Raw genomic sequence first — 22777 nt, 5'->3', positions numbered from 1 at the left:
GTTGGAAGATACAATTATGTATTTAATCCATCCTAAGTTGCATCCTAATTGTGGACATTGGGCTGGTTCCTTTTGGCTTACTTGGTTGGGATCATTTTGAGTCTTGCTGAATCATTTATTGAGCTATATATTACTACATCAGCATTCTACCACTGTTCTTCTCCCTGTTTGACAGAGTGAGTACAGTATGGTAATGCATTATATTATTCAAAATGCTGAATTTTCCTTATCTGACTTTATCATTTGCTTGTTCGTTCCTGTAAATTAGCATATATTGGCTAGTGTTGCAAATTACTCTATGCAAAAACCTGGTATTAAACTGCCAGTAATTATCCTGTTATCGTACAGATAATTACCTATATATTATTTCTTAAACAATATCAATGTCTCAAACTACTAAAATGGCAATAAAAGTGAATTTGTTAAACCGCAGAGTTGAATATTCAACATCAAAAGTCAACAAAGCAGACCTAAAACTCCCAAACTGCAATTTAAACATTAAATAAACAGAAAACACCATGTAAATCACAAAATAATTCACCAATATTTTTATGGATCAATATTCCAATCTTTGATGACTATTTTGACTGTAAATTCTGTCTTTAATTTTGTTAAGTAATTGTCCAGTCCCAGGACATGTAGAGACTGGACCACTTGTCAATTGAATACCCCTGGCCTATAGTAAGATTGTTGTACTCTTGCAGAACGTTGTCTTATGATCACATCCCATGTCTCGTTGACTTGTTCTTGTTGCCTTTTACAAGTGTCGCATTTTAATGAGTTACAATGACTTTCAAGGACAAGCCTGCAGGAAACTGATGAAGTTTGATAATGTAGTGAATTGTGAAACACGCTCACGTTCATCTGACTGATTTAGCCACTTAAAAATGCATATACACAATGAACAATGCAGCGATTTCCTTTCCCAGTTCAAAATGTACAACATGCATTTTTTTAAAATACCATACAGATTTTACTTATAACATACTGCCAATGACTTTTGGTGAAAGAAATAACGGCTGAAACTTTTTTAAAATAATGAATTCTTGAAAAATTCTGAAGGTTACAACTGTCAAGTATAATTTGTTGGAAGTGTACAGGCACTTTCTTTGAAAGACTTCAGTACATCTGCGTCCACAGAAAATCACTAGCCTCCTGCTCTGGTTTGATATTGGTTCATTCTTCTTTCAGGCTCTTTCACAGTTCAGACAGAATTGTGCTTTTTAGCCATAGTCACCATGCATTGTCCAGAAATTTTCAGACAGGTTTATATCAGGCCATTTCGTTATTTCAATTTTTTCAGCTTCAACGAACTGGTTTAGCTATATTGCTGTGTGATGCGAGCATTGCTTTGCATAGAATCGATGACTGACTTAGTGGGGGTAATAATGCTAAAAAAATTGCCTTATTTTACTGATGGAGCTTCTAAATATTCGCCCGTTCAGCTACTTGGATAATAATGCTAGCCTCTGCTGCAAAAAAAGTCCCCCCAACCATAACACTTCCTTGTCTACCTTACCTTTTATTGACTTATTTACATACTCTGGTCTTTTTCACATTCCATTAGGACCATAATGTTTCTCATTGTTCTAAATTAAATTTAGCTTGTTTTAATCACTAAAGTCCGGGTTCACATGGGTCATGGATTTTCCGGAACATCATCAACAAACTACTTGTGCTTTAAATTATCATGTTTGACCATACAATACATTAAAATGTATATATTATTATAAGAAAATACCATTTTGCAACATCAATCAGATTAACAAGCTGTTTTGTAGGGCAAAAAAGTTATGGAAGTGAATGAAACCCAAAATTTCAACACATTTAATTCACAATCTTTCACTTACGTGAAAAAAAATTATGTATAAGTCATGGAAATGTAGCTTTTTAGCCAGTGAATGTCTGAGATTTTGATATTTGCCGTAAAATGGAAAACCTATAAAGTTACCCAATTTTGTCCACGCAACATGCTCCTCAACTTTCTTGATGAGAGGTTTGGTCACTGCAGATTGTGCTTTCAGTCCAAATTCTCTTTAATGTCAAAACACTATATGGCATAAGATATATTGCTTGAGAGACTCTGTTTGAGAAAATATTTACATCTCATTCATTCATTCATTTTCCTTCGGCTAAGTCCCTTATTCATCAGGGGTCGCCACAGCGGAACGAACCACCAACTACTCCGGCATATGTTTTAGCAGCAGATACCCTTCCAGCTGCAACCCAGGACTGAGAAACACCCATATACTCTCACATTCACACAATTCACTTAACCTTTGGACTGTGGTGGAAACCAGAGCACACAGAGGAAACTCACGTGAAAACTAATTGGAAAATAGCTTTCATTCTTCCACTTAAAAAAACAAACAAATAAATAAATATATATATATATATATATATATATATATATATATATATATATATATATATATATATATATATATATATATATATATATATATATATATATATATAGGGTAATCGTTCACATCTAATTTTATCACTTGACCCAATGAACAATAAATAATATGTCTTAAACAATATGTTCTATCTCCATGAGAACATTGAAGAAAGTCAATTAATTTAAATTATGTCTTTGTTCTAAACAAAAAGATATAGCTTTAATCAAAACAGCAATTCCCATAAAATGTTCATTCATCCAATTAAAAAAATAGGGCAATGAAAAATAAATCATTTACCTTAAACAATGCATTTTTTGTCCATGAAAGTACAAAGCGAATTGTAATTGCTGTACGTAGGCAACTGTAGCTAGGAGAACACTTCACACAACCCTGTGTTGTCAGTAATCGGGCACAAAAAGCAGGTATGAGGCAGCATTTTCTTTTTATTCTGAGCTCAGAACATGAACAGGCCTTAACAGGAACATATCACCGGGCTGCTTTCCTTTACACATTACTCTCGTTGATGGTGATGGCCAATATTTTATAAATTTACTTAAATTACAGAAGCCAACTTAAACATAAACACACAAATCAACCCATGTATTGTAACTGATATAACACTTTCACTACCTCCAAACCATTTCCCATGATGCACCTGTCTATAGTGCTGTGGGCCATTTCTTAGTTGTGCTCTTAATCAAAGACATTTATATTTAACAATGTTTTGAACTTAAAATATATTACTTGAAAAATAAAACTAATGATATTAAACTGAAATGAAAGATACATTTTTAATTGGATGAAGTACTGCTTGAAATTTTTTGGGGGAGAACATGCAAACTCCACACAGAAATGACAACTGGCTCCGCTGGGACTCGAACCAGCGATCTTTTTTCTGTGAGGGACAGTGCTAACTAGAGTCACAGTGTCGCCTATTTACATCTCATTCATTAATTAATTCATTCATTTTCTTTTCAGCTTAGTCCCTTTATTAATCTGGGGTCACCACAGCGGAATGAACCGCCAACTTATCTATTTACATCTATTTACCATCAGAGTTAAGTTTATCAGATTGTGTTCAACATACCACAATTGAAAAATTTATGAATGTTTGTCACAATAATTTACTAACAGACGAACATACAAATGTTCGTAAAAAATATTCTTCTATGTAGAGAGATGTAAACAAACGTATCCATCAGCATGTTAAAGTATACAGTATGTGCATTTTCATGGTCTATTACTGTATCCCTCTGGAATGAAACTTTAGTGTCGCCACATCCAAACTAATGATATGTGTCTGTGTGTGATATTAGCAAATGCAAAACACATATTTAGTAACAGATAATTGGGAAAATGGCATACAGCAGACATGACCACTTCAAGCAGAAATATGCAAATAGCAATTGAATTTCACTGCACCTCTCATCTCTACTCACCCAGTAATTTGTCATCACATGGTGATGTATCCCCTTTCATATTAAAAGTGAACGGTGATCTGTGTGTTTAGATTACCTTCTTTGCACCAGCCCTTCTTTCACTGGAACACTGGACTCATTCCAGTATTAATCTTGTGTATAGCCAGACTTTGGTGTGCTTGATGTGGACTGGAACGGACTTGGATGTCGCTTACACAATTCCATGAAGGTCACAAGACTGTAGCATGTACCATTTATCATTTTTCAGAAGGCTTGTTCATGAGCTCCCTCGTTCTGGCCTGTGTGCAAGCTTGATGGTCGTTTGCCAAGTTTACAGCACTAGACTTCACACTGTAAAAAAAAATATCGTAAAAAAAAAGGTCAAACGACTGGCAGCTACGGCTGCCAAACAAAAACCATTATATTATGGTAAAATTTCTTTGTTGAAATAAAGTGCAAAAAATAATAAATCTACAGATATTTTCATTAAAATGTTTACAGAAAAACACTGTTATGTTACAGACTTTTCCTAGATTATTACGATCAAATCCGTTTAAAAATGTTACACACTAAGAGTTTTACAGAGAAACATTGTTATTTCACAGACTTTTCCTAGATTATTATGATCGAACACCATCAATAAAGTGACTGCACAAAAATTTCAAGAGAAAAAATGTTATTTAAAAGAATTTTATCTCTCAACCATTACAATTAAACACCTTTAATAAAATGCCAAGACATGCTCATGGTCGTAATTTAACAGTTTTATTTTGGATCAAAAACATCTGGAAAAAACAAAAATGAGATACAACTGATTAAAATTCTCACAACTTTAAGATTACAGTTGTTGCATTTTATTGAATAGTATTTATATAAAACATGTAGAGGTTTAAGATATATGGAATAATTCAGTTACAAATCTTAAATGAAATGGAACTGTAATGTGAAGAGGATGCTGACAAAGGAGTGCAGATCCAAATGCAGGTTTATTACACAGAGATGGTCAGGCAAGCAACAGTCAACATAGGGGCAAACAGATGCATGCAGGGAATCCAGAGTCATGGTAAAATAACAGCCAAATGGTCAGTCCCGGCAGCAAACCACATAAACAATTAACAAACAAAGCAAGACAAAAGAAGAGAAACGCATCATAATGTTCACAGTAACAGTATAACAAGACTTAGCAATTGGTGCGTCCATCTGTGCTGCTTTTAAAGTCCATGTAATCAGTTCATAACGATCCTCCGACTGTGTGTGTGCAATCAACGGAATCCGGAGCAGGTGCATGTGAGCGGAATTTATCTATTTTATTTATTGAACAGATTTGATCGTATTAATCTGGGAAAAGTCTGTAAAATAACAGTGTTTTTCTGTAAACATTTTAATGAAAATATCTGTAGATTTATTATTTTTTGCACTTTATTTCAGCAAAGAAATTTTACCATAATTTTATGGTTTTTGTTTGGCAGCCGTAGCTGCCAGTCATTTGACCTTTTTTTTTAAGATTTTTACATTTTTTTTACAGAGCAAATAATTACAAATTATTACTTTAATTTTACGTAATTTTAAATGTACTTAAAAAAACTGGAAAAAACACTGTGTAAATAATACAGCAATTGTATTGTATAAAACAGGAAAATTGCTGTAATGTGTCATTAATTATATAGTACATAAACTAACAGTCAAGCTGTTAATTTACAAATATTGTTTGTAATTTTTACGGACTTTTGAATATAATTTAAAATAACAGAAAAAATACTGTATAAATAATACTGTAATTTCCCTGTATAAAAACAAAAATGTCAGTAATTTGTTTTTAATGATAAAGTACCTAAAATGAAAGTGAAACTGTTAATTTAGAAAGATTGTTTTTCATTTTACTAAGCTTTGAATTTAATTTGAAATGACAAAAAAATACTGTAAAAAATTTAGAGATATTTTCTGTAAAATTAGTTTTTTTTTTACAGTGCAGAGTAGACAATGTCCAAACAGTATATGATGGTGGTGAAGAAGGATGGTGAAGAAACGCAAACATACTATAGTAGGAAAAGACTGTCTGACTGACATATGGTATAACTTAGCATATTTGTTGTCCTAAAATAATTCTCAGTTGTTTTACATACATTATAACATGATACATATACTATTTTATGAATTCATGTGTAATAATATTTACATATAATAGGAATATTACAATATTAAAATAGAAAATGGAATGTCCTTTTTGGTGATCTTTTTACATATTTCAAATTGTGTTTTATTTTGTCAATAATTCCACCAAATGAAGGCTTAAAAATTGAGAAAAGGAAAGCTTATTAAGCTCTTTTTTATGTGGCATGAAAAAAGTAAAGTTTTAAAGGATCTACTCTATTTGGAAAAGGTCCCCTAGAGTTAAATAGTTAAGTTGAACCATTTTTAATTAATTCAGCCAATCTCTGTTGTGGCCGGAGCACTTTAAACTTAGCTTAGCATCAGTCACTGAATCGGATTAGACCAGTAGTATTATGAGGAGCAAATAGTATAGTTGCTTGACCTATCGACCTAGAAAATAGCAGCTTTTCAATTCATACTCTCTTGGTACATGACGTACTTACAGAACAGTCAAATAGGAAAATTATCAAAACCATTTTTTTTTACATTTTTGAGTGAGGTGCTAATAGTCTAATCCAATTCAATGAATTATGCTAAGCTAAGCTAAAAGTGCTCTCGCAATATATTAAGAATATATTCATAAAATAACGTATAGCCGTTATTTCAGACTTTCTCATTTTTTATTAATTAATTTCCACTGTTAGCATTATGACCAGCAGAGTATAGTTCCTAGACATGTTAACCTAGAAAATAGCAACTTTTCAATTTATCTTTGTCTTAGTACATGATTTACCTAGAGTCAAGCTTTAAATAGTAAAAAATATATATTTACACAATTTATACATTTTTGAGCGAGGTGCTAATGGTCTAATCCAAGTCAATGATTTATGCTAAGCTAAAAGTGCTTTCGCTAAACCCAGAGATTATATAAAATATATTTAAAAAATGGCAAAACTGTTTAATGGTAGGGGAGTTGTAAAATGAGCCTATTTCCAAAAGTTTCTTTAAACTGTAAATGTAACATAGCCGTTATTTCAGAATTTCTCATTTTTGATTAATTATATTCCACTGTTAGTATTATGAGTGGCAGAGTAAAGTTCCTAAACATGTTGACCAAATTTTTTTTCTGACATTTTTTAGCAAGGTGCTAATGGTCTAATCCAAATCAATAATTTATGCAAGATAAGCTAAAAGTGCTCTCGCCAAACCCAGAAATGGGCATAATATATATATATATATATAAAAAATGGTTAATGGTAGGGGAGTTGTAAAATGAGCTTATTTCCAAAAAAATGTGTAGTGTTCCTTTAAGTAGTAAATGTAATGTAAATGTAAAGTTGTTATTTCAGACTTTCTTGTTTTTTTTTATTAATTAATTTCCACTGTTAGCATTATGAGTAGCACAGTATAGTTCCTAGACATGTTGACCTCGAAAATAGCAACTTTTCAATTTGTCTCTGTCTTAGTACATGATTTACCTAAAGTCAAGCTTTAAATAGTAAATATATATATATATATATATATATATATATATATATATATATATATATATATATATACTGACATTTTTGAGCGAGGTGCTAATGGTCTAATCCAAATCAATGATTTATGCTAAGCTAAAAGTGCTTCCGCCAAACCCAGAGATTGGCAGAATAAATATAAAAAATGGTAAAACTCAACTGGTTAGTGGTAGAGGAGTTGTAAAATGAGCTTATTTGCAAAAAAAGTGTAGTGTTCCTTTAAGCTGTAAATGTAACGTATAGTTGTTATTTCAGACTTTCACATTTTTTTAATTAATTAATTTCCACTGTTAGCATCATGAGTGGCAGAGTATAGTTCCTAGACATGTTGTCCTAGAAAACAGCAACTTTTCAATTTATCTACACAATCCACCTAGAGTCAAGCTTTAATCACTTTGTTTTACATTTTTGAGTAAAGTGCTAATGGTCTAATCCAATTAAATGATTTATGCTAAGCTAAGCTAAAAGTATTCACGCCAAACCCAGAGATTGACAGAATATATGTATAAAAATTGTAAAACTCAACTGGTAAATGGTGGGGGAGTTATAAAATGAGTATGTTGAAAAAAATACTAGAGTGTTCTTTTAAGCTGTCAATGTAACATATTGATGTTATTTCAGACTTTCTTATTGTTTTATTCATTTGTCTTACAGTTAGAGCTGATCCAGAGGCACATGTGGTACATGTAAGTACAGAACTCCTATAATTTTTTTCTTGTTTGCTTGTTTTTTGGGGGGAGAAAAGAAGCAATGCTCATGACATATATAAAAAGCATGGTTAAAAATGGAGTGGGTATTAGGAAAGGATATATTGGGATCAAATGCGAGTCTGAGCACTATACAGTGTGTGCGGGTCTATGTGTGATAAATGGCACAGACCCCACATGTCAGCGGCAAGGACAAATTTCAACATCCCCGGCAGGGATTTGCTGTCCGCTTGCGTGCTCTCGGCTCCGACGTCTGGCTTCCTCAGGAGAGAGCGAGACAGCAGGCGAAGGTCAGCCTGACATGCTCATATCATGCCCTCTTGTCTGAATGCCTCTCTGGGGTCAAAGACATGGCAGGAACACTTCCTGTTCAGCGACTGGATTTTTAAACAGAATACTTATGTTTTTAGCTGCTCCGGTATAGGCCACCGTCTTATCTAACAGATGGCAACAGCAAATACTCAGAATAGATCTGTAAAAAGAAGGTTATGAAGACACTTGCTGTGGATGTAGGGTCATAACAAGCTGTGTTTGTTACGTTGGAACGCTGAGAGTAACACCTGTTGTTTGGTTTGTCACTTTTCATGAATGTAGTTTTTTTTTGTTGTTGTTGTTTTATCGCACAATTAATTAGTGCATGTTATTCCAATGCCAGAAATCTTTGTCTTCATAATACTTCAATAAAATGACTTTCACTGATTAAAGAACCCCAACACATACTGTTATTTAAATATAATGAATAAGTAAGCTTTTTTTAATTTTATGCACACTATACACACTGTAAAAAAATTGCTGCCTTATACATTTTTTTTGTTGAATCAAGTAAACTTTTCTAGTCTTCTCAACTTCATCAAACTGACAAAAAAATATCAAGTTAAACTTTGTATAGCTTAAAAAAAGTTAGTTGAAACTTGATTACCTTATTAAAATAAGTTAATGCAACATGAAAGTATTTGTTGTCTTGACTTTTTCTTAGTACGTTTTTTTTACAGCGTAGTGTTTTTTAAAAAATATGGTGTTATGGTTTTAAAATTTTAGTTGGTTGTTTTGATATAGCAATCAATAAAACTGTAAAACACAATTTGATGCTGTGTCAGAAAAGCTTACATTTCAGCATTATTACTTCAGTCACTCATGAAACATGTATTTTTATCGCTGTTGAAAACTGATGTGTACAGTTTATTTATTTACTTACTGTATATTACATAAGTTAATAGAATGTTCCAAAGGACATCTGCTTTTGAAACATCATAAACATCTTTAAGGACACTTTTGGTACTAATTTCTATCCAAAAAATGCTCATGACCTACTTAAGCAGCAAAATCAGCATATTAGAATCATGTCTGAAGGATATTGTGATGCTGAAGACTGGAATTATGATGCTGGAAATGGCAAAACTGGCATTTTAAATTGTCCAAATATGTACAGTTGAAAGTCAAAACTATTAGTGATATTTTTTTCTCCAAGTATTTCCCAAATGATGCTTAACAGAGTAAGGGATTTTTCCACAGTATTTCCTATAATATTTTTTCTTCTGGAGAAAGTCTTATTTGTTTTATTTCGTCTAGAATAAACGCAGTTCCTATTTTTTGAAAACCATTTTAAGGTCAATATTATTAGCATTATATATATTTTTTCAATGGTCTACAGAACACACCACTGTTATTCAATGACTTCTTAATTAACCTAGTCAAGCCTATAAATTACACTTTAAGCTGAATACACTGTATTAGAAAATATGATGTACTTTTATCATGGCACTGATAAAAGATAATTCATTATGATAAAAAAAGATAGGCAATGATTATTCTTTGCTGAATTAATGTACTAACTCCTATCCAAAACACAGCTTTTTGAGCAGCAAATCACCATATTAGAATAATTTCTGATGCTGAAGACTGGAATAATGATGCTGAAAATTGCAAAACTGTCATTTTAAATCGTCCAAATATGTGTGTATAGCACTAACAATATATTTTAAAGGGATAGTTTTATTTCCTGGGCAACGTAGTGGCGCAGTAGGTAGTGCTGTCACCTCACAGCAAGAAGGTTGCTGGTTTGAGCCTCGGCTGGGTCAGTTGGCATTTCTGTGTGGAGTTTGCATGTTCTCCCTTCGTTCGCGTGGGTTTCCCCCACAGTCTAAAGACAAGTGGTACAGGTGAATTGGGTAGGCTAAATTGTCTGTACTGTATGAGTGTGTATGGATGTTTCCGAGATGGGTTGCTGCTGGAAGGGCATCCGCTGTGTAAAACATGTGCTGAATAAGTTGGCGGTTCATTTTGCTGTGGCAACCTCGGATTAATAAAGGTACTAAGCTGAAAAGAAAACGAATGAATGAGTTTTATTTCCTACTCTCAAGTTGTTTCAAATTTAAATTTGTTTAGTTTTCTTCGCAAAAGATGACGTTTTGAAGAATGTGCTTAAACTATTTCAGGGAAAAAAGTGCTTGGAATCCGGTAGGGTCCAGCAACTGTTTGGTTACCTACATTCTTCAAAATATCAATTATTATGTAAAAATTTCAAATCTTAATTATATATATATATATATATATATATATATATATATATATATATATATATATATATATATATATATATATATATATATATATATATATATATTTTTTTTTTTTTTTTTTTTTTTTTCAAACAAATTGAAGGTGAGTATGGGGAACTATGCCTTTAATTATGTTCAGTATAGTAATGCCAATTTAGTATTTCGATTTTAGGCTAACTTTATTATCTTTTTCCGCTGTGGAACAAAATTCACATTTTTTTCCAATAAAATAAATGTAGATTGGGACTAGTGACCCAAGATAGAGGAAAAAATCTGAAATATATAAAGAATTTGTCTTCTTTGGATGTCTTTGTTTCTGCTGATAATCTCAGTGGGAGAGTTCCATGTGACTGATTGGCTTCTGGTCTCCTCAGAGGGGGCAAGAATGAACCGGAACCGGAGCAGCCGGTACCCAGGAAGGTGGCGATCCGCAGTGTTCCCTCATCTGAGGACATCGACCCAGATGTTCTGGAGAGCATGCACTCACTAGGGTGCTTCCGTGACAAGAACAAGCTGATGAAGGACCTGCTATCAGATGAGTGAGTAAATGGAAAATATTTGGAGTGTATAAATATGAAGGACTATTGTGTAAAGAGAATAAAAGAGACCATGAAAACTCCAGGTTTATCTGTATTTATCTGTATTTAAACAGACAGTTTTCATTGGTATGCGCTAAATTAACATTTCCTACCAATTTATAACAAAATATTTAACATTATATTATTATTATAATGGCGACGCAGTGGCGCAGTAGGTAGTGCTGTCGCCTCACAGCAAGAAGGTCACTGGTTCGAGCCTCAGCTGGGTCAGTTGGCGTTTCTGTGTGGAGTTTGCATGTTCTCCCTGCGTTTGCGTGGGTTTCCTCTGGGTGCTCTGGTTTCCTCCACAGTCCAAAGACATGTGGTACAGGTGAATTGGGAAGGCTGAATTGTCCGTAGTCTATTAGTGTGATTGAGTGTGTATGGAGGTTTTCCAGTGATGGGTTGCAGCTGGAAGGGCATCCACTGCGTAAAACCATGTGCTGGATAAGTTGGTGGTTCATTCCGCTGTGGCGACACTGGATTAATAAAGGCCGAAAAGAAAATGAATAAATGAATAAATATTATTATAATTTTCCAGTTTCCATATTTGCAATGCCTGTATTTTGGCATTTTTTGCTGTCCACTTAGAATCCAACATGGAAATAATTTTAGTTTTTTATTGGCACTAATTGTTTTGTGATTCAAATGGCATTTACAAGCCTGTGTTTTTATTTCTGTAATAAATATGGCTGACAAGCCAACAGTTTGAGGATCTCGATGGTTTATTGCAGGTATGTTGTTTACATGAAGAAATCTGTGTTAAAAGTTAAACAAAAATTCTAATAAACAATTATATTTTAAGGCAACGCAGTGGCGCAGTAGGTAGTGCTGTCGCCTCACAGCAAGAAGGTTGCTGGTTCGAGCCTCGGCTGGGTCAGTTGGCGTTTCTGTGTGGACTTTGTATGTTCTCCCTGCGTTCGCGTAGGTTTCCTCCGGGTGTTCTGGTTTCCCCCACAAGTCCAAAGACATGTGGTACAGGTGAATTGGCAAAGCTAAATTGTCCCTAGTGTATGAGTGTGAGTGAGTGTGTATGGATGTTTCCCTGGAAGGGCATGGAAGGGCATCCGCTGCGTAAAACGTGCTGGATAAGTTGGGGGTTCACTCTGCTGTGGCGACCCCAGATTAATAAAGGGACTAAGTCAAAAAGACTTGCGTTTTCGTTAATTTTACATTTGAATAGCCAAAATTGCAAATTTCACAGTTTTAAATGCGATTAATCACAAAAAATTTTTTTAATCGATTGACAGCACTAAAATAAATACAACAAAACTCTCTAATTTACTGTAAAATTCAAATAAATTATATCATACTCATATTCATACATAATAAATAAATAATACTACTAATAATAGCAGAGTTATTTGTATACTTTTTTGCTTAAAATATATTTTTCTAATGTCTTTTTCTTGAATAAATAAATACAAAACATTTTCTAGTTTGCTCTATTTTTACTGTAAAAAATGTAAACATACTCATATCCATACATAATACATCAATAACAATAATAATAACTTTAAAAAAGAGGTCATATGCAATCAATTCATCTTCTCCACAATCCAAAATGCCACCAAATATTTTTGTTTATTTTGTCTTGTATATTTTCAGATTTCTTTTGCTTTATTTTTATATTTTAAGTGTTGTGTCTATTACAGTCTCTTTATTACAGTCTTAACATTCTCTAAACTGTGAGTGCAAATGTGACAACTGTTTGCTGCTGGAACTTCAGAGCTTTATTGCTTGTCTGCAAATAAGACAAGCAATAAAGTCAGTATGGACACATGAAAGTGTAAAGCCTGCAGCCAACAACAAATTTTGAAAGTTATTGCGTATCCTATTTAACAAACCATTCACTATGAATTTTATTTAGTTTTGCTTGCATGAATAATTGAATATTAATTAAATTATGTCATTATGCTGCTGTGCTTTATGATAATGATTTTGAGGATCAATACATCTGTCTTTCACAACAAGCACATGCCGCGATCTCAGAACAGTTCATCCAGACATTTTAATATAATTCGCAAACTTGAAGTACCAAATTACCCGGAGATCAGTTATCAAGTTACAGATCCAGGATCTGCCAAAGCATCTTAAATTGTTTAAGCGGGTTACGAATAACAGACCCTTGAACTTCATTCATTCATGCATTTTCTTTTTGGCGTAGTCCTTTTATTAATCAGTGGTTGCCACAGCAGAATGAACCGCTAACTTATCCAGCACATGTTTTACGCAGCGGATGCCCTTCCAGCCGCAACACAACACTGGAAAAACACCCACACACTCTTGCACACACTTACACATACACACATACACTAAGGCCAATTTAACTTATTCAATTCACCTGTCCCGCATGTCTTTGGACTGTGGGGGAAACCGGAGCACCCGGAATGCCACACAGAAATGCCAACTTACCCAGCCGGGGCTCGAACCAACGACCTTCTTGCTGTGAGGCGATTGTGCTACCCACTGCACCACCGTGCTTCCCACTCTTGAACTTACTGTTTTGAAAAAACAATTTTAATTCTAGAATTAAGCCAAAGCATTTAAGAAAATCTTTTTTTTAATAATTCAAGAGAGAATGTGGGAAAGGCCAATTTATCAATTGGATCTTATTATATACATTTACTAATTCTCTATCTTTTTGTCATCAGTGAAAATCAGGAGAAAATGATCTATTTTCTGCTGTTGGATCGTAAGGAGAGATACCCCAGCCAAGAAGACCAGAATCTCCCTCCTCGCAATGATATAGGTAGAAAACAGTTAGTCATTTAAGTTGCTGTTGTTTGATTAACACCGTTTTTAGCATGTTAATCAGGTGTCAATTTTGGATTCAATTTTCTCCTGTCTTTACTGTTACAATTGTTTATCTGTTCATGCAGATCCACCACGGAAACGCGTAGACTCACCAATGCTGAACAGGCATGGGAAGAGAAGACCAGAGAGAAAGTCTATGGAAGTGTTGAGTGTTACAGATGGAGGTTCACCTGTACCAGCAAGAAGAGCCATTGACATGACACAGCATGGACAGAGGTAAAGAAAACACATACCGAACTACATAGAAAACACAAATAATTTTTTTTTACATTAAACAAAAGGCTCTCATGTTTACCAAGACTGCTGATGGATGGAATTTAAATCAAATTTAAATATCTTTTGAAGATCTTAATATATGTATTTATATATATTTAAACTAAATTATCTGTTTATATATATATATATATATATATATATATATATATATATATATATATATATATATATATATATATATATATATATATATATATATATATATATATATATAAAATGTATTTAGTGCTGTGCTGACAAAACTTAGTGTTACATGTTCTTTCTGCATAAGCTGTATGAAAAAAAGAAATAATGCAAATGTTTTCAGAATTACAATACAAAATTTTTTATGAAGCAATTCACATTTAAAAACAACTGAAGTTGGCCAAAGTGCTGTACAACAGAGCAATAAAGACAGAGAATAAAATAAAATATAAAATGAAACAAAATATATGTAAAAGCAGTAAACACAGTAATCAAGGAGTATTAAAAGCAAGGGAAAATATAGGTCTTTAAAATGGACTTAAACACAGAAATTGTGGGAAAAACAACCCAGGTTCATTCTGAAAACGTAGTCCCGTGGATGTTTCTGGAGATCGTGAAATACGTCCCAGTGGTACATATTTTTGCAGTTTTTGTTTTCGTGAAACCACGAAAGGCCGCTGCGTGTTTTTTCGTATCTTAAATTTCTCTCGCGAGTGCCGTTCATGTCCGCTGTTCTCGCGTAGTCCCACCAGATACCGCTGTCAACTGAATGTCTGTCTGACTGGCTGAATGACTGACTAGCCGGCTGACCAATCGACTGACCCACCCTCCTCCTTCCCTAAACCCAACCAATTTTATCGATTGACCCGCCCACCCACTTACTTCCCTAAAACCCAACCAACTATTTACAAAAGCCATCTAGAAAAAGAAAAGCCCTCGTCTGATTTTTACCACGTATTTGGATTTTACCTCGTTTATTTTATTTTTTGGATTCTGTTTTTGTCTTACCTGATTTCTGGAACCGCTCCTCTCTGGACTCGAACCCTGTCGTCGTGGTCATCTCCTGACTGCGTTTCAAGTCTGCTGACATGCATGACGAGCTAACTGGACAAACTGGTTGCAGCGGGAAAGCCCTCCACACGGGGCAAGCTGTCAGCCGGTAAGCGCGAAAAGGAATGGCGAAAAGAAATGCAGTAATACATACTCCAGAAACGTCCATGGGAATACGTTTTCAGAATGAGCCTGGGTTGGGGAAAAAGCCTTATGAGAGGGGGGATTAGGGGGGGATTAGGAGATAATACTTTTAGGAGGTATTGATAATGGACCCTTTGCACATTTCTAAGTTTCTCAGTAGCAGAAGTTGTCATAGTTGGTTAAAGGGGTGGTCCACTACAATATCATATTTTAAACTTTAGTTCATGTGAAATGTAGCTGTGTGAACATCTCTGGATGTAATACGCTCAAAGTTTTAGACATTGGCTTTTACAAAGTTTGGATAGCAAAACCTACAGCGAACGAAGTTTGGGGACTACAAAAAATACATAAGGGTGAATGATGTCATAAACCCTTTAGGTTTCACTCTTCACCCTTCACATACACCCTGTGCAGCGAAGGGGTGTGGCCAGATGCACTGTAATCTTATAGCAGAAAAAGCTAAAACGCCACCCAAACGCTGCTATTTTAACGGAGCTTCTTCTGTTTTTGTATTTGGGCTTTCAAAGGACATGACATAAAGAGAGAAGTCCTTACAATTTAATTTTAATTATATTTCAGAAAGTTATAAAAAAAGATTTAGCTCTAGCATTTGACAAAGGACAGATTCCAGAATTCCAGATTCCCAGTTTAGTGCTGGATTTAGCTAAAACTCAAAGAAGGAGCAGCTCCAACCATAATAGACGAAGCTGTGGATTGTGAGTCACAACTTGTAAATATTTTTATTTGCTAAAATTGATCTATTACATGCATAATAGATTTAGCATTAATGGTATTTTGTAGCAAAGACGTAAACAAGGATGTAAACAATGGGAAATGCTGTTTGGCACCATTAACAAGTTAGCTACAAATTCAGGTTCATCCATCAAGCTCCTGTAAACACCCACAATCTTTACCAGTGCATACATTGTCTCTCCATGCTGCCGCTTTCTGTGCGTTCTACATCTCAAATAACGAACTCACAAAAGATATGTGAACGATTAATATTACTTACGCTTGCTTATAACCCACATATATATATGAAAGACACTTGTCAGAATTTATTGTGGAGAGCAGGCATGAGGTTCAGCTGTGTGCTCTTTATTTTCCGTCTCATTCAGGCTCAAACTGATACGGCTAACAGTTACATTGACTGACAGTTTTTACACAACGACAAAGCGCTTGCTACTAGAGGCATGGCGCTTCCTGGTAATGTGAAGCCGATCCACGAATCACAGCACATTATGTTAGCTTACCAATCAGAGCCTCCTGAGAGCGGGCCTTCAGAGCAACCAAGACATATGTTAGTCGTTTTCATGTTAGCTGAGTAGCAGTATATAATGAAAGTATGATATTTGATAAAATAACCAGACTTTTTAGAAATAAAGCATGAGCTTACACTGCTTTGCACCCTATGAACACAGCTAAGCCTAAAAATACACGCTGGACCACCCCTTTAATCATAGATAGATAGTTGGATGTATGGATAACTATGAAAAAAGCAATTAGAAATAAACTATTTTCAGTATTACTTGTAAAAAATAACCATTATGAATAACTGAGCAAATTAGGAAATTAATTATTTTTGAAGGATTGAAAGTTATACATAGAAAGATATCCATTTCCTCCATAAAAATAGATTTCTTGTAAAAAAAAAAAAAAAACACACACACACAAAAAAACATTACATTCTTCATTAATAAACAATTTACATTTTTTTTCTAAATCCAAACTTCTGTCTTCTTCTTCTGGCTTGTATTAAATCTGTCCTGAACTATCTTTATTTTGTCCTTTAGGATAGGTAGATATAAAGATGTAATCCTGACAAGGCAATTTATAATTTAGCATTTGCTGTTTAAAGAGTTCTTGTGAATTATTTAAAATACAAAAGGATCAAAAAAGAAGAAAAAAAACATCTTTATTACGCATTTGGTGACGCACTTGAGTGGGTTTTCTAGGGAGAATCTCAACTAATCCATAGTTCAGAAATTTTTCATAGCCCCTCTGGCTATTGTCTTTGGTTTTCAGAAAACGCCGCTGTGAGGCAAATACTGTCTGAGAGTTGAGAAACTATTCCTGTCATTTCACTTTCATCCTGAATTTCACTTGTTCTTTTCCTCACTAAACAGTTTTTTTCTTGTGACACATCAAATTTTGGCCTTCGAAATTCCTCCTAAACGCAAAATAAAACTGAATGAGAATTACCCACAACATACCTCAAAACACTGCTCTTTTATTTTATTTTATAGCTGGTTAGTTCAGTTGTGTGTTGTTACTATATGTTCAGAGACTCACTGTTTGCTCACTTTGTCTCCCGCTGCAGTAAGAGCACGTTCAGTAAAAGCTTGGATATCTCGGACGCCAAACACAAAGCAAAGAGCAAAGAGGAAAGGTACTAGCTGACCCTCTGACCTTTCAATAGTTCACGGAGCTTTAGTCATCAAAGATGCAGAGATGTTTTTTTCTTATCCAGGGCTTTTCAGCAAGACCCTTTTAATGACCTGCACTGCATTAGAACTTCCTGGCTTCTGTCTTGTATAATAGGCTGAAAGACTGATTTGGATTTCGGCATGCTGCAGGGGTTGGTTAGTGTTAAGGTTCGTGAGTTTGAATAAAATGTGCGCTAAATGGCCATTAGCATACTTTTATCAAATGCAAAAATAATTTAAGGGGAAGAACATTTTGAGGCACAAAGTGACCTCAGTATTAGGTTAAACGACATTGTTATAATTATACTGTTGCAAATATGGTGAGTTTGAGAAACATTTTATGATATATATTTTTTTCTTTACTGTTATTTACTTAAGGTATAATCAATAAAAAATAAGAGTAAAAAAGCATTTATCCATAGTAATGTAGTATTAATAAGAGTCATGTTATCTCATTTACATATATATATGTAACTGGAAAACAAAACAATATTTTTTAGTGCATCTTTCGCTATTATACTATAATAAAAAAACTATGGTAACACTTTACAACAAAGTTTCATTAGTTAATGTTTATCAATGTATTAGCTAAGATTAGCTAAACAAAAAAAGTGTTTACACTACCTGACAAAAGTCTTGTCATCGATCCTAGTTCCTAAGAGCAACAAATAATAATGTCACTTGACTTCTAGTTGATCATTTGGAAAAGTGGCAGAAGGTAGATTTTTTTCAATGAATCTGTTGAACTGCATCCCAATCATCACAAATACTGCAGAAGACCTATTGAAACATGCATGGACCCAAGATTCTCACAGAAATCAGTCAAGTTTGGTGAAGGAAAAGTCATTGTTTGGGTTACATTCAGTATTGGGGTGTGCAAGAGATCTGCAGAGGATGGCAACATCAACAGCCTGAGTTATTAATATATTTGTGCTGCCCATTACATTACAAACCACAGGAGAGGGCAAATTCTTCAGCAGGATAGCGCTCCTTCTCATACTTCAGCCTCCACATCAAAGTTCCAGAAAGCAAAGAAGGTCAAGGTGCTCCAGGATTGGCCAGCTCAGTCACCACACATGAACATTATTGAGCATGTCTGGGGTAAGATGAAGGAGGAGGCATTGAAGATGAATCCATAGAATCTTGATGAACTCTGGGAATTCTGCAAGAATGCTTTCTTTGCCATTCCAGATGACTTTAATAATAAGTCATCTGAGTCATTGCAGAGATTTGTGGATGCAGTTCTCCAAGCTCATGAGAATCATAAACAATATTAATTATTTTTCCACTGTGCCACGACTTTTTATTCTATACGGTACATTATTTCTGTTAAGTGACAAGACTTGTGTCTAAGCAAAGTCCGACCTTACTGTTCTAATTAAATATCAAGGCAAAATCATATTTTATTTTGGTAAAATAAGCGTTATCTAAAGGTATTTGCTTTTCATATAAGCCACTTCTGATACCAAAGGATCAACTAGAAGTCAAGTTATTATTTGTTGTTCCTAAAACTTGGATACTTGGCAACAAGACTTTTGTCAGGTAGTGTATTACAGTATTTATTCATTTTTGTTAATGTTAGTAAATGGATATAAGGTCATTCATTTTTATTTAAACTAACTCACAGTGCATTAACTGATGTTAACAAGCACCCATTTTGATTTAATTCAATAACTATTATAAATAAATGATATACAGGTATTTTTCACTTTTTGTTCATGTTAGTAAATAACATTAACCTTTCTGTCAATTGTGACCAAAACACTGATTTTATACTAGAATACAATTATTCTAGTAATACATAAATACTGGGATACTATTTACTTTTTTATTATTTTAAATTTTTTTTCATCAAATGTTTATATTTTAATTAAACTTGATCACAATTACCAAAAGCTATTTAAATATTTGTAATAATCTTTTCTTTCCTAAAATTCAGTGTCATAAATAAACAGTGTAATGACTGTTATGATTACTAAAATATCATTACAAGTATGTAACTTCAAAACTGAAATTGTGTTTTTTATTTTGCAGTTATATGGATTATTTTCATAGAATACATTATAGTGTGTTCACTTCTAAATATAATTGAACAAACTTTAATTTAATTAGCAAATGTGCCTATTTTTATAATGATGATTATATACATTTATTCTAGTAATACATAAGTACTAGGATACTATTTGATTTTAAATTCATTTTAACATTATTGCCCACATTTTTCATCAAAGTTTTTCATCAAATATTTATATTTTTAATAAACTTGGTCACAGTTACCAAAAGGTATTTAAATGTTTGTAATAATTCTAATTGTAATAACTATTATGCTGAAATAGCGGTACAAATACGTAATTTTAAAATGTCAAAACTAATAGTGTGTTTTTTCAGCCGATTCGAGTATTATCACTCCATTGAATGGCCGTTATCAGTGGTTATCAGCTGATAGATATGGGCCAGTAGGGGCCCACTGGTTGGCTTAGAAGGCTGTTATCATCCATCCACATGGTTAATCAGCTATAGATCACATATGGCTGTGGCTGGAGGGTAACGAGAATTATTTAAATTATTCATTAAATTTCCCATTAATTGTATTTTATTAACGTTTACCCCTTTCCCAACCCTAAACCCAACCTTCACAGTAATGTAAACACAGATCTGAATCTGGAGTCTTCTCTATCAGTATAGCTGATTAACCATGTGAATGGATGATACGAGCCTTCTGAGCCTACCAGTAGTCGCAGAAGGCCCCTACTGGCCCATATCTATCAGCTGATAACCACTGATAACACCCATTTAATCGAGTGATAACATTCGAAGTGGGTATTTTTTTTTTTTTTGTTTTTTTTTACTGATTATGCAGTTAGATTCATTTAATCAAATAAAGAAAAAAATATATTTTGTAGTGTTTTTACTTATAGACATATTTGAATAAACTTTAATTTAAACCAATTTAGTTAGCAAATGTGACAGAAAAATATTTTTGTAATGCTGATTATATAATAGAGTTATTCTGGTAATAACCAAGTACTAGGATACTATTTGATTTTTAATTCATTTTAATATAATGGCCAACGTGGTTTTTAATTTAAAGATTTTCATCAAATATTTATATTTTAATTAAACTTGAACACAATTACCGAAAGGTATTTAAATATCTGTAATAATCCTTTATTTCCTAAAATTCTATGTATTAGAATTTGTAGCAAATGTGGCAGAAAACTATTTTTAATATGTTTTGTGTATTCCCATGGTCTCCAACCTAATTTTTAAGATGTATATGATAAAATTAAGCCAGTCTATCCACTGTCATTGCATCTGTCGTGAAATATCATTTTTTGTCCACGTAAACTTTCAACTCTCACCTTCACTGTACAATAACAATGTAGGTCTCATTCCTTCATTTCATTTCGAAAGCCAATTTCATTACCTTCTTTTCATTCCCACTCAAACGGCTTTAGACATATCTGATGGCAGCAATGAAATGGGCAATTGACAGGAGATTGACCTGAGACTGACATATAAGCCACCTGAGGATTTCAAAACGATTGGGTTTCAGAAAGGAAGGAGCCGCATAGCTAAAGAAAGAGAAGCCTATCTGTCACTGTGTTTAATGGAATTTTATCCTACTGCATGCTAAATGCAAACAGATAGATATATTCAGAATACAATAGAAACAGAAATATATTTAATGAGAATAGAACCTCTATAGTTATATAATTACAGTAATAATAATAATGTTAATAGTACTAGTTAATAGTAAACATTAATTTAAGTTGACATTACACATTTCGAGCACTTACTTAATTAATATTACTCTGTAGTTCACGCAAAAACTGAGTTTTATTGCTTGTTTTAACTACTTATTTCAAATAAGCTGAAACAACACAAAACCTAATTGTTTTATGGTTAAATATTTTAATTGTTTTGAAGAGGCTCCATTGAAAGCATCTTCACCTAAAACTCCTTAATATGTTTGTAAAGCTGTGAGAATTTTGACAGCATTTTTTTTTTTTTTTGATTTAGTTTAAATCTTAGTTTTTTGACTAAAATGCCATTTTAAATTTAGTCATATTTTCGTCTTTGGAATCATTGTGTTTTCAGTCTAGTTTTAAATCTTCTGTAATTTAAATCTAGATTTAGTCAATCAAAATTATATTAAAAATAAGATTATTATTAATTAACCTTACAGTCAAGCTACTCTGTCTAAAAACTGTATTCGTTTCACCACATTAGATTTTTTTTATTTATTTCTCATATTATCTGTTCTGTAGCTAAAATAGTGCCTTTTTTCAGCAGTGGTGGTTAGAGTACAGCACGACTGACCATTAAACCTTTAACTTTGTGTGTTGTATTTTTGCATCATAAAACACCCAAGTAGACCTTTTTCCAGCATTTAAACATGATCATGTTGTGAATTCGGGACTGCACAACATTGTCAGTGCATTGTGAGATCCTCATAGGTATTTTCTAATGTCAAACATGTTCTTATGTAGTATTTTGAAATTTGTTTTTTGTTTTTCAACAAATTTAAATGTGTTATATTTTAAGACTACAAATCAACAGCATGAAGGACTTAAGTGCGCACAACAAAAAAGCTCATATTATTCTACTTGACATTTGTTTTAAGATATTTTGTCAAATTTTTACATGCAACACATACACCCAATTTCTTGCATGATTACTTACAACAGGGAAAGTAAGTATTGAACATTTCACTATTTTGCAAAGAAAACAAATCTAATTAGTTTACAAATTAAGTTGTGTGTAATAAAATAAAATTACACGGGGAAAAGATATTGAACACATGAAGAAAGGGAGGTGTA

The 22777-nt window shown here is 33.3% G+C and overlaps 1 protein-coding gene across 1 annotated transcript in view; it reads left to right on the top strand.

The window, feature by feature from the left end:
* brsk2a (BR serine/threonine kinase 2a) overlaps positions 1-22777 on the top strand; it is a 328235-nt gene that overhangs the window by 265223 nt on the left and 40235 nt on the right. The window contains exons 9-12 of the mRNA XM_056451941.1: positions 8089-8120; positions 11074-11238; positions 13932-14029; positions 14160-14310. Of these exons, the coding sequence (XP_056307916.1) occupies positions 8089-8120; positions 11074-11238; positions 13932-14029; positions 14160-14310 (446 nt within the window). The remainder of the gene's footprint in view (positions 1-8088; positions 8121-11073; positions 11239-13931; positions 14030-14159; positions 14311-22777) is intronic.

The sequence above is a fragment of the Danio aesculapii genome, chromosome 25 (assembly GCF_903798145.1).
Source record: "Danio aesculapii chromosome 25, fDanAes4.1, whole genome shotgun sequence".
Lineage (NCBI taxonomy): Eukaryota > Metazoa > Chordata > Actinopteri > Cypriniformes > Danionidae > Danio > Danio aesculapii.
This window is presented reverse-complemented; position numbering and strand designations above follow the sequence as displayed.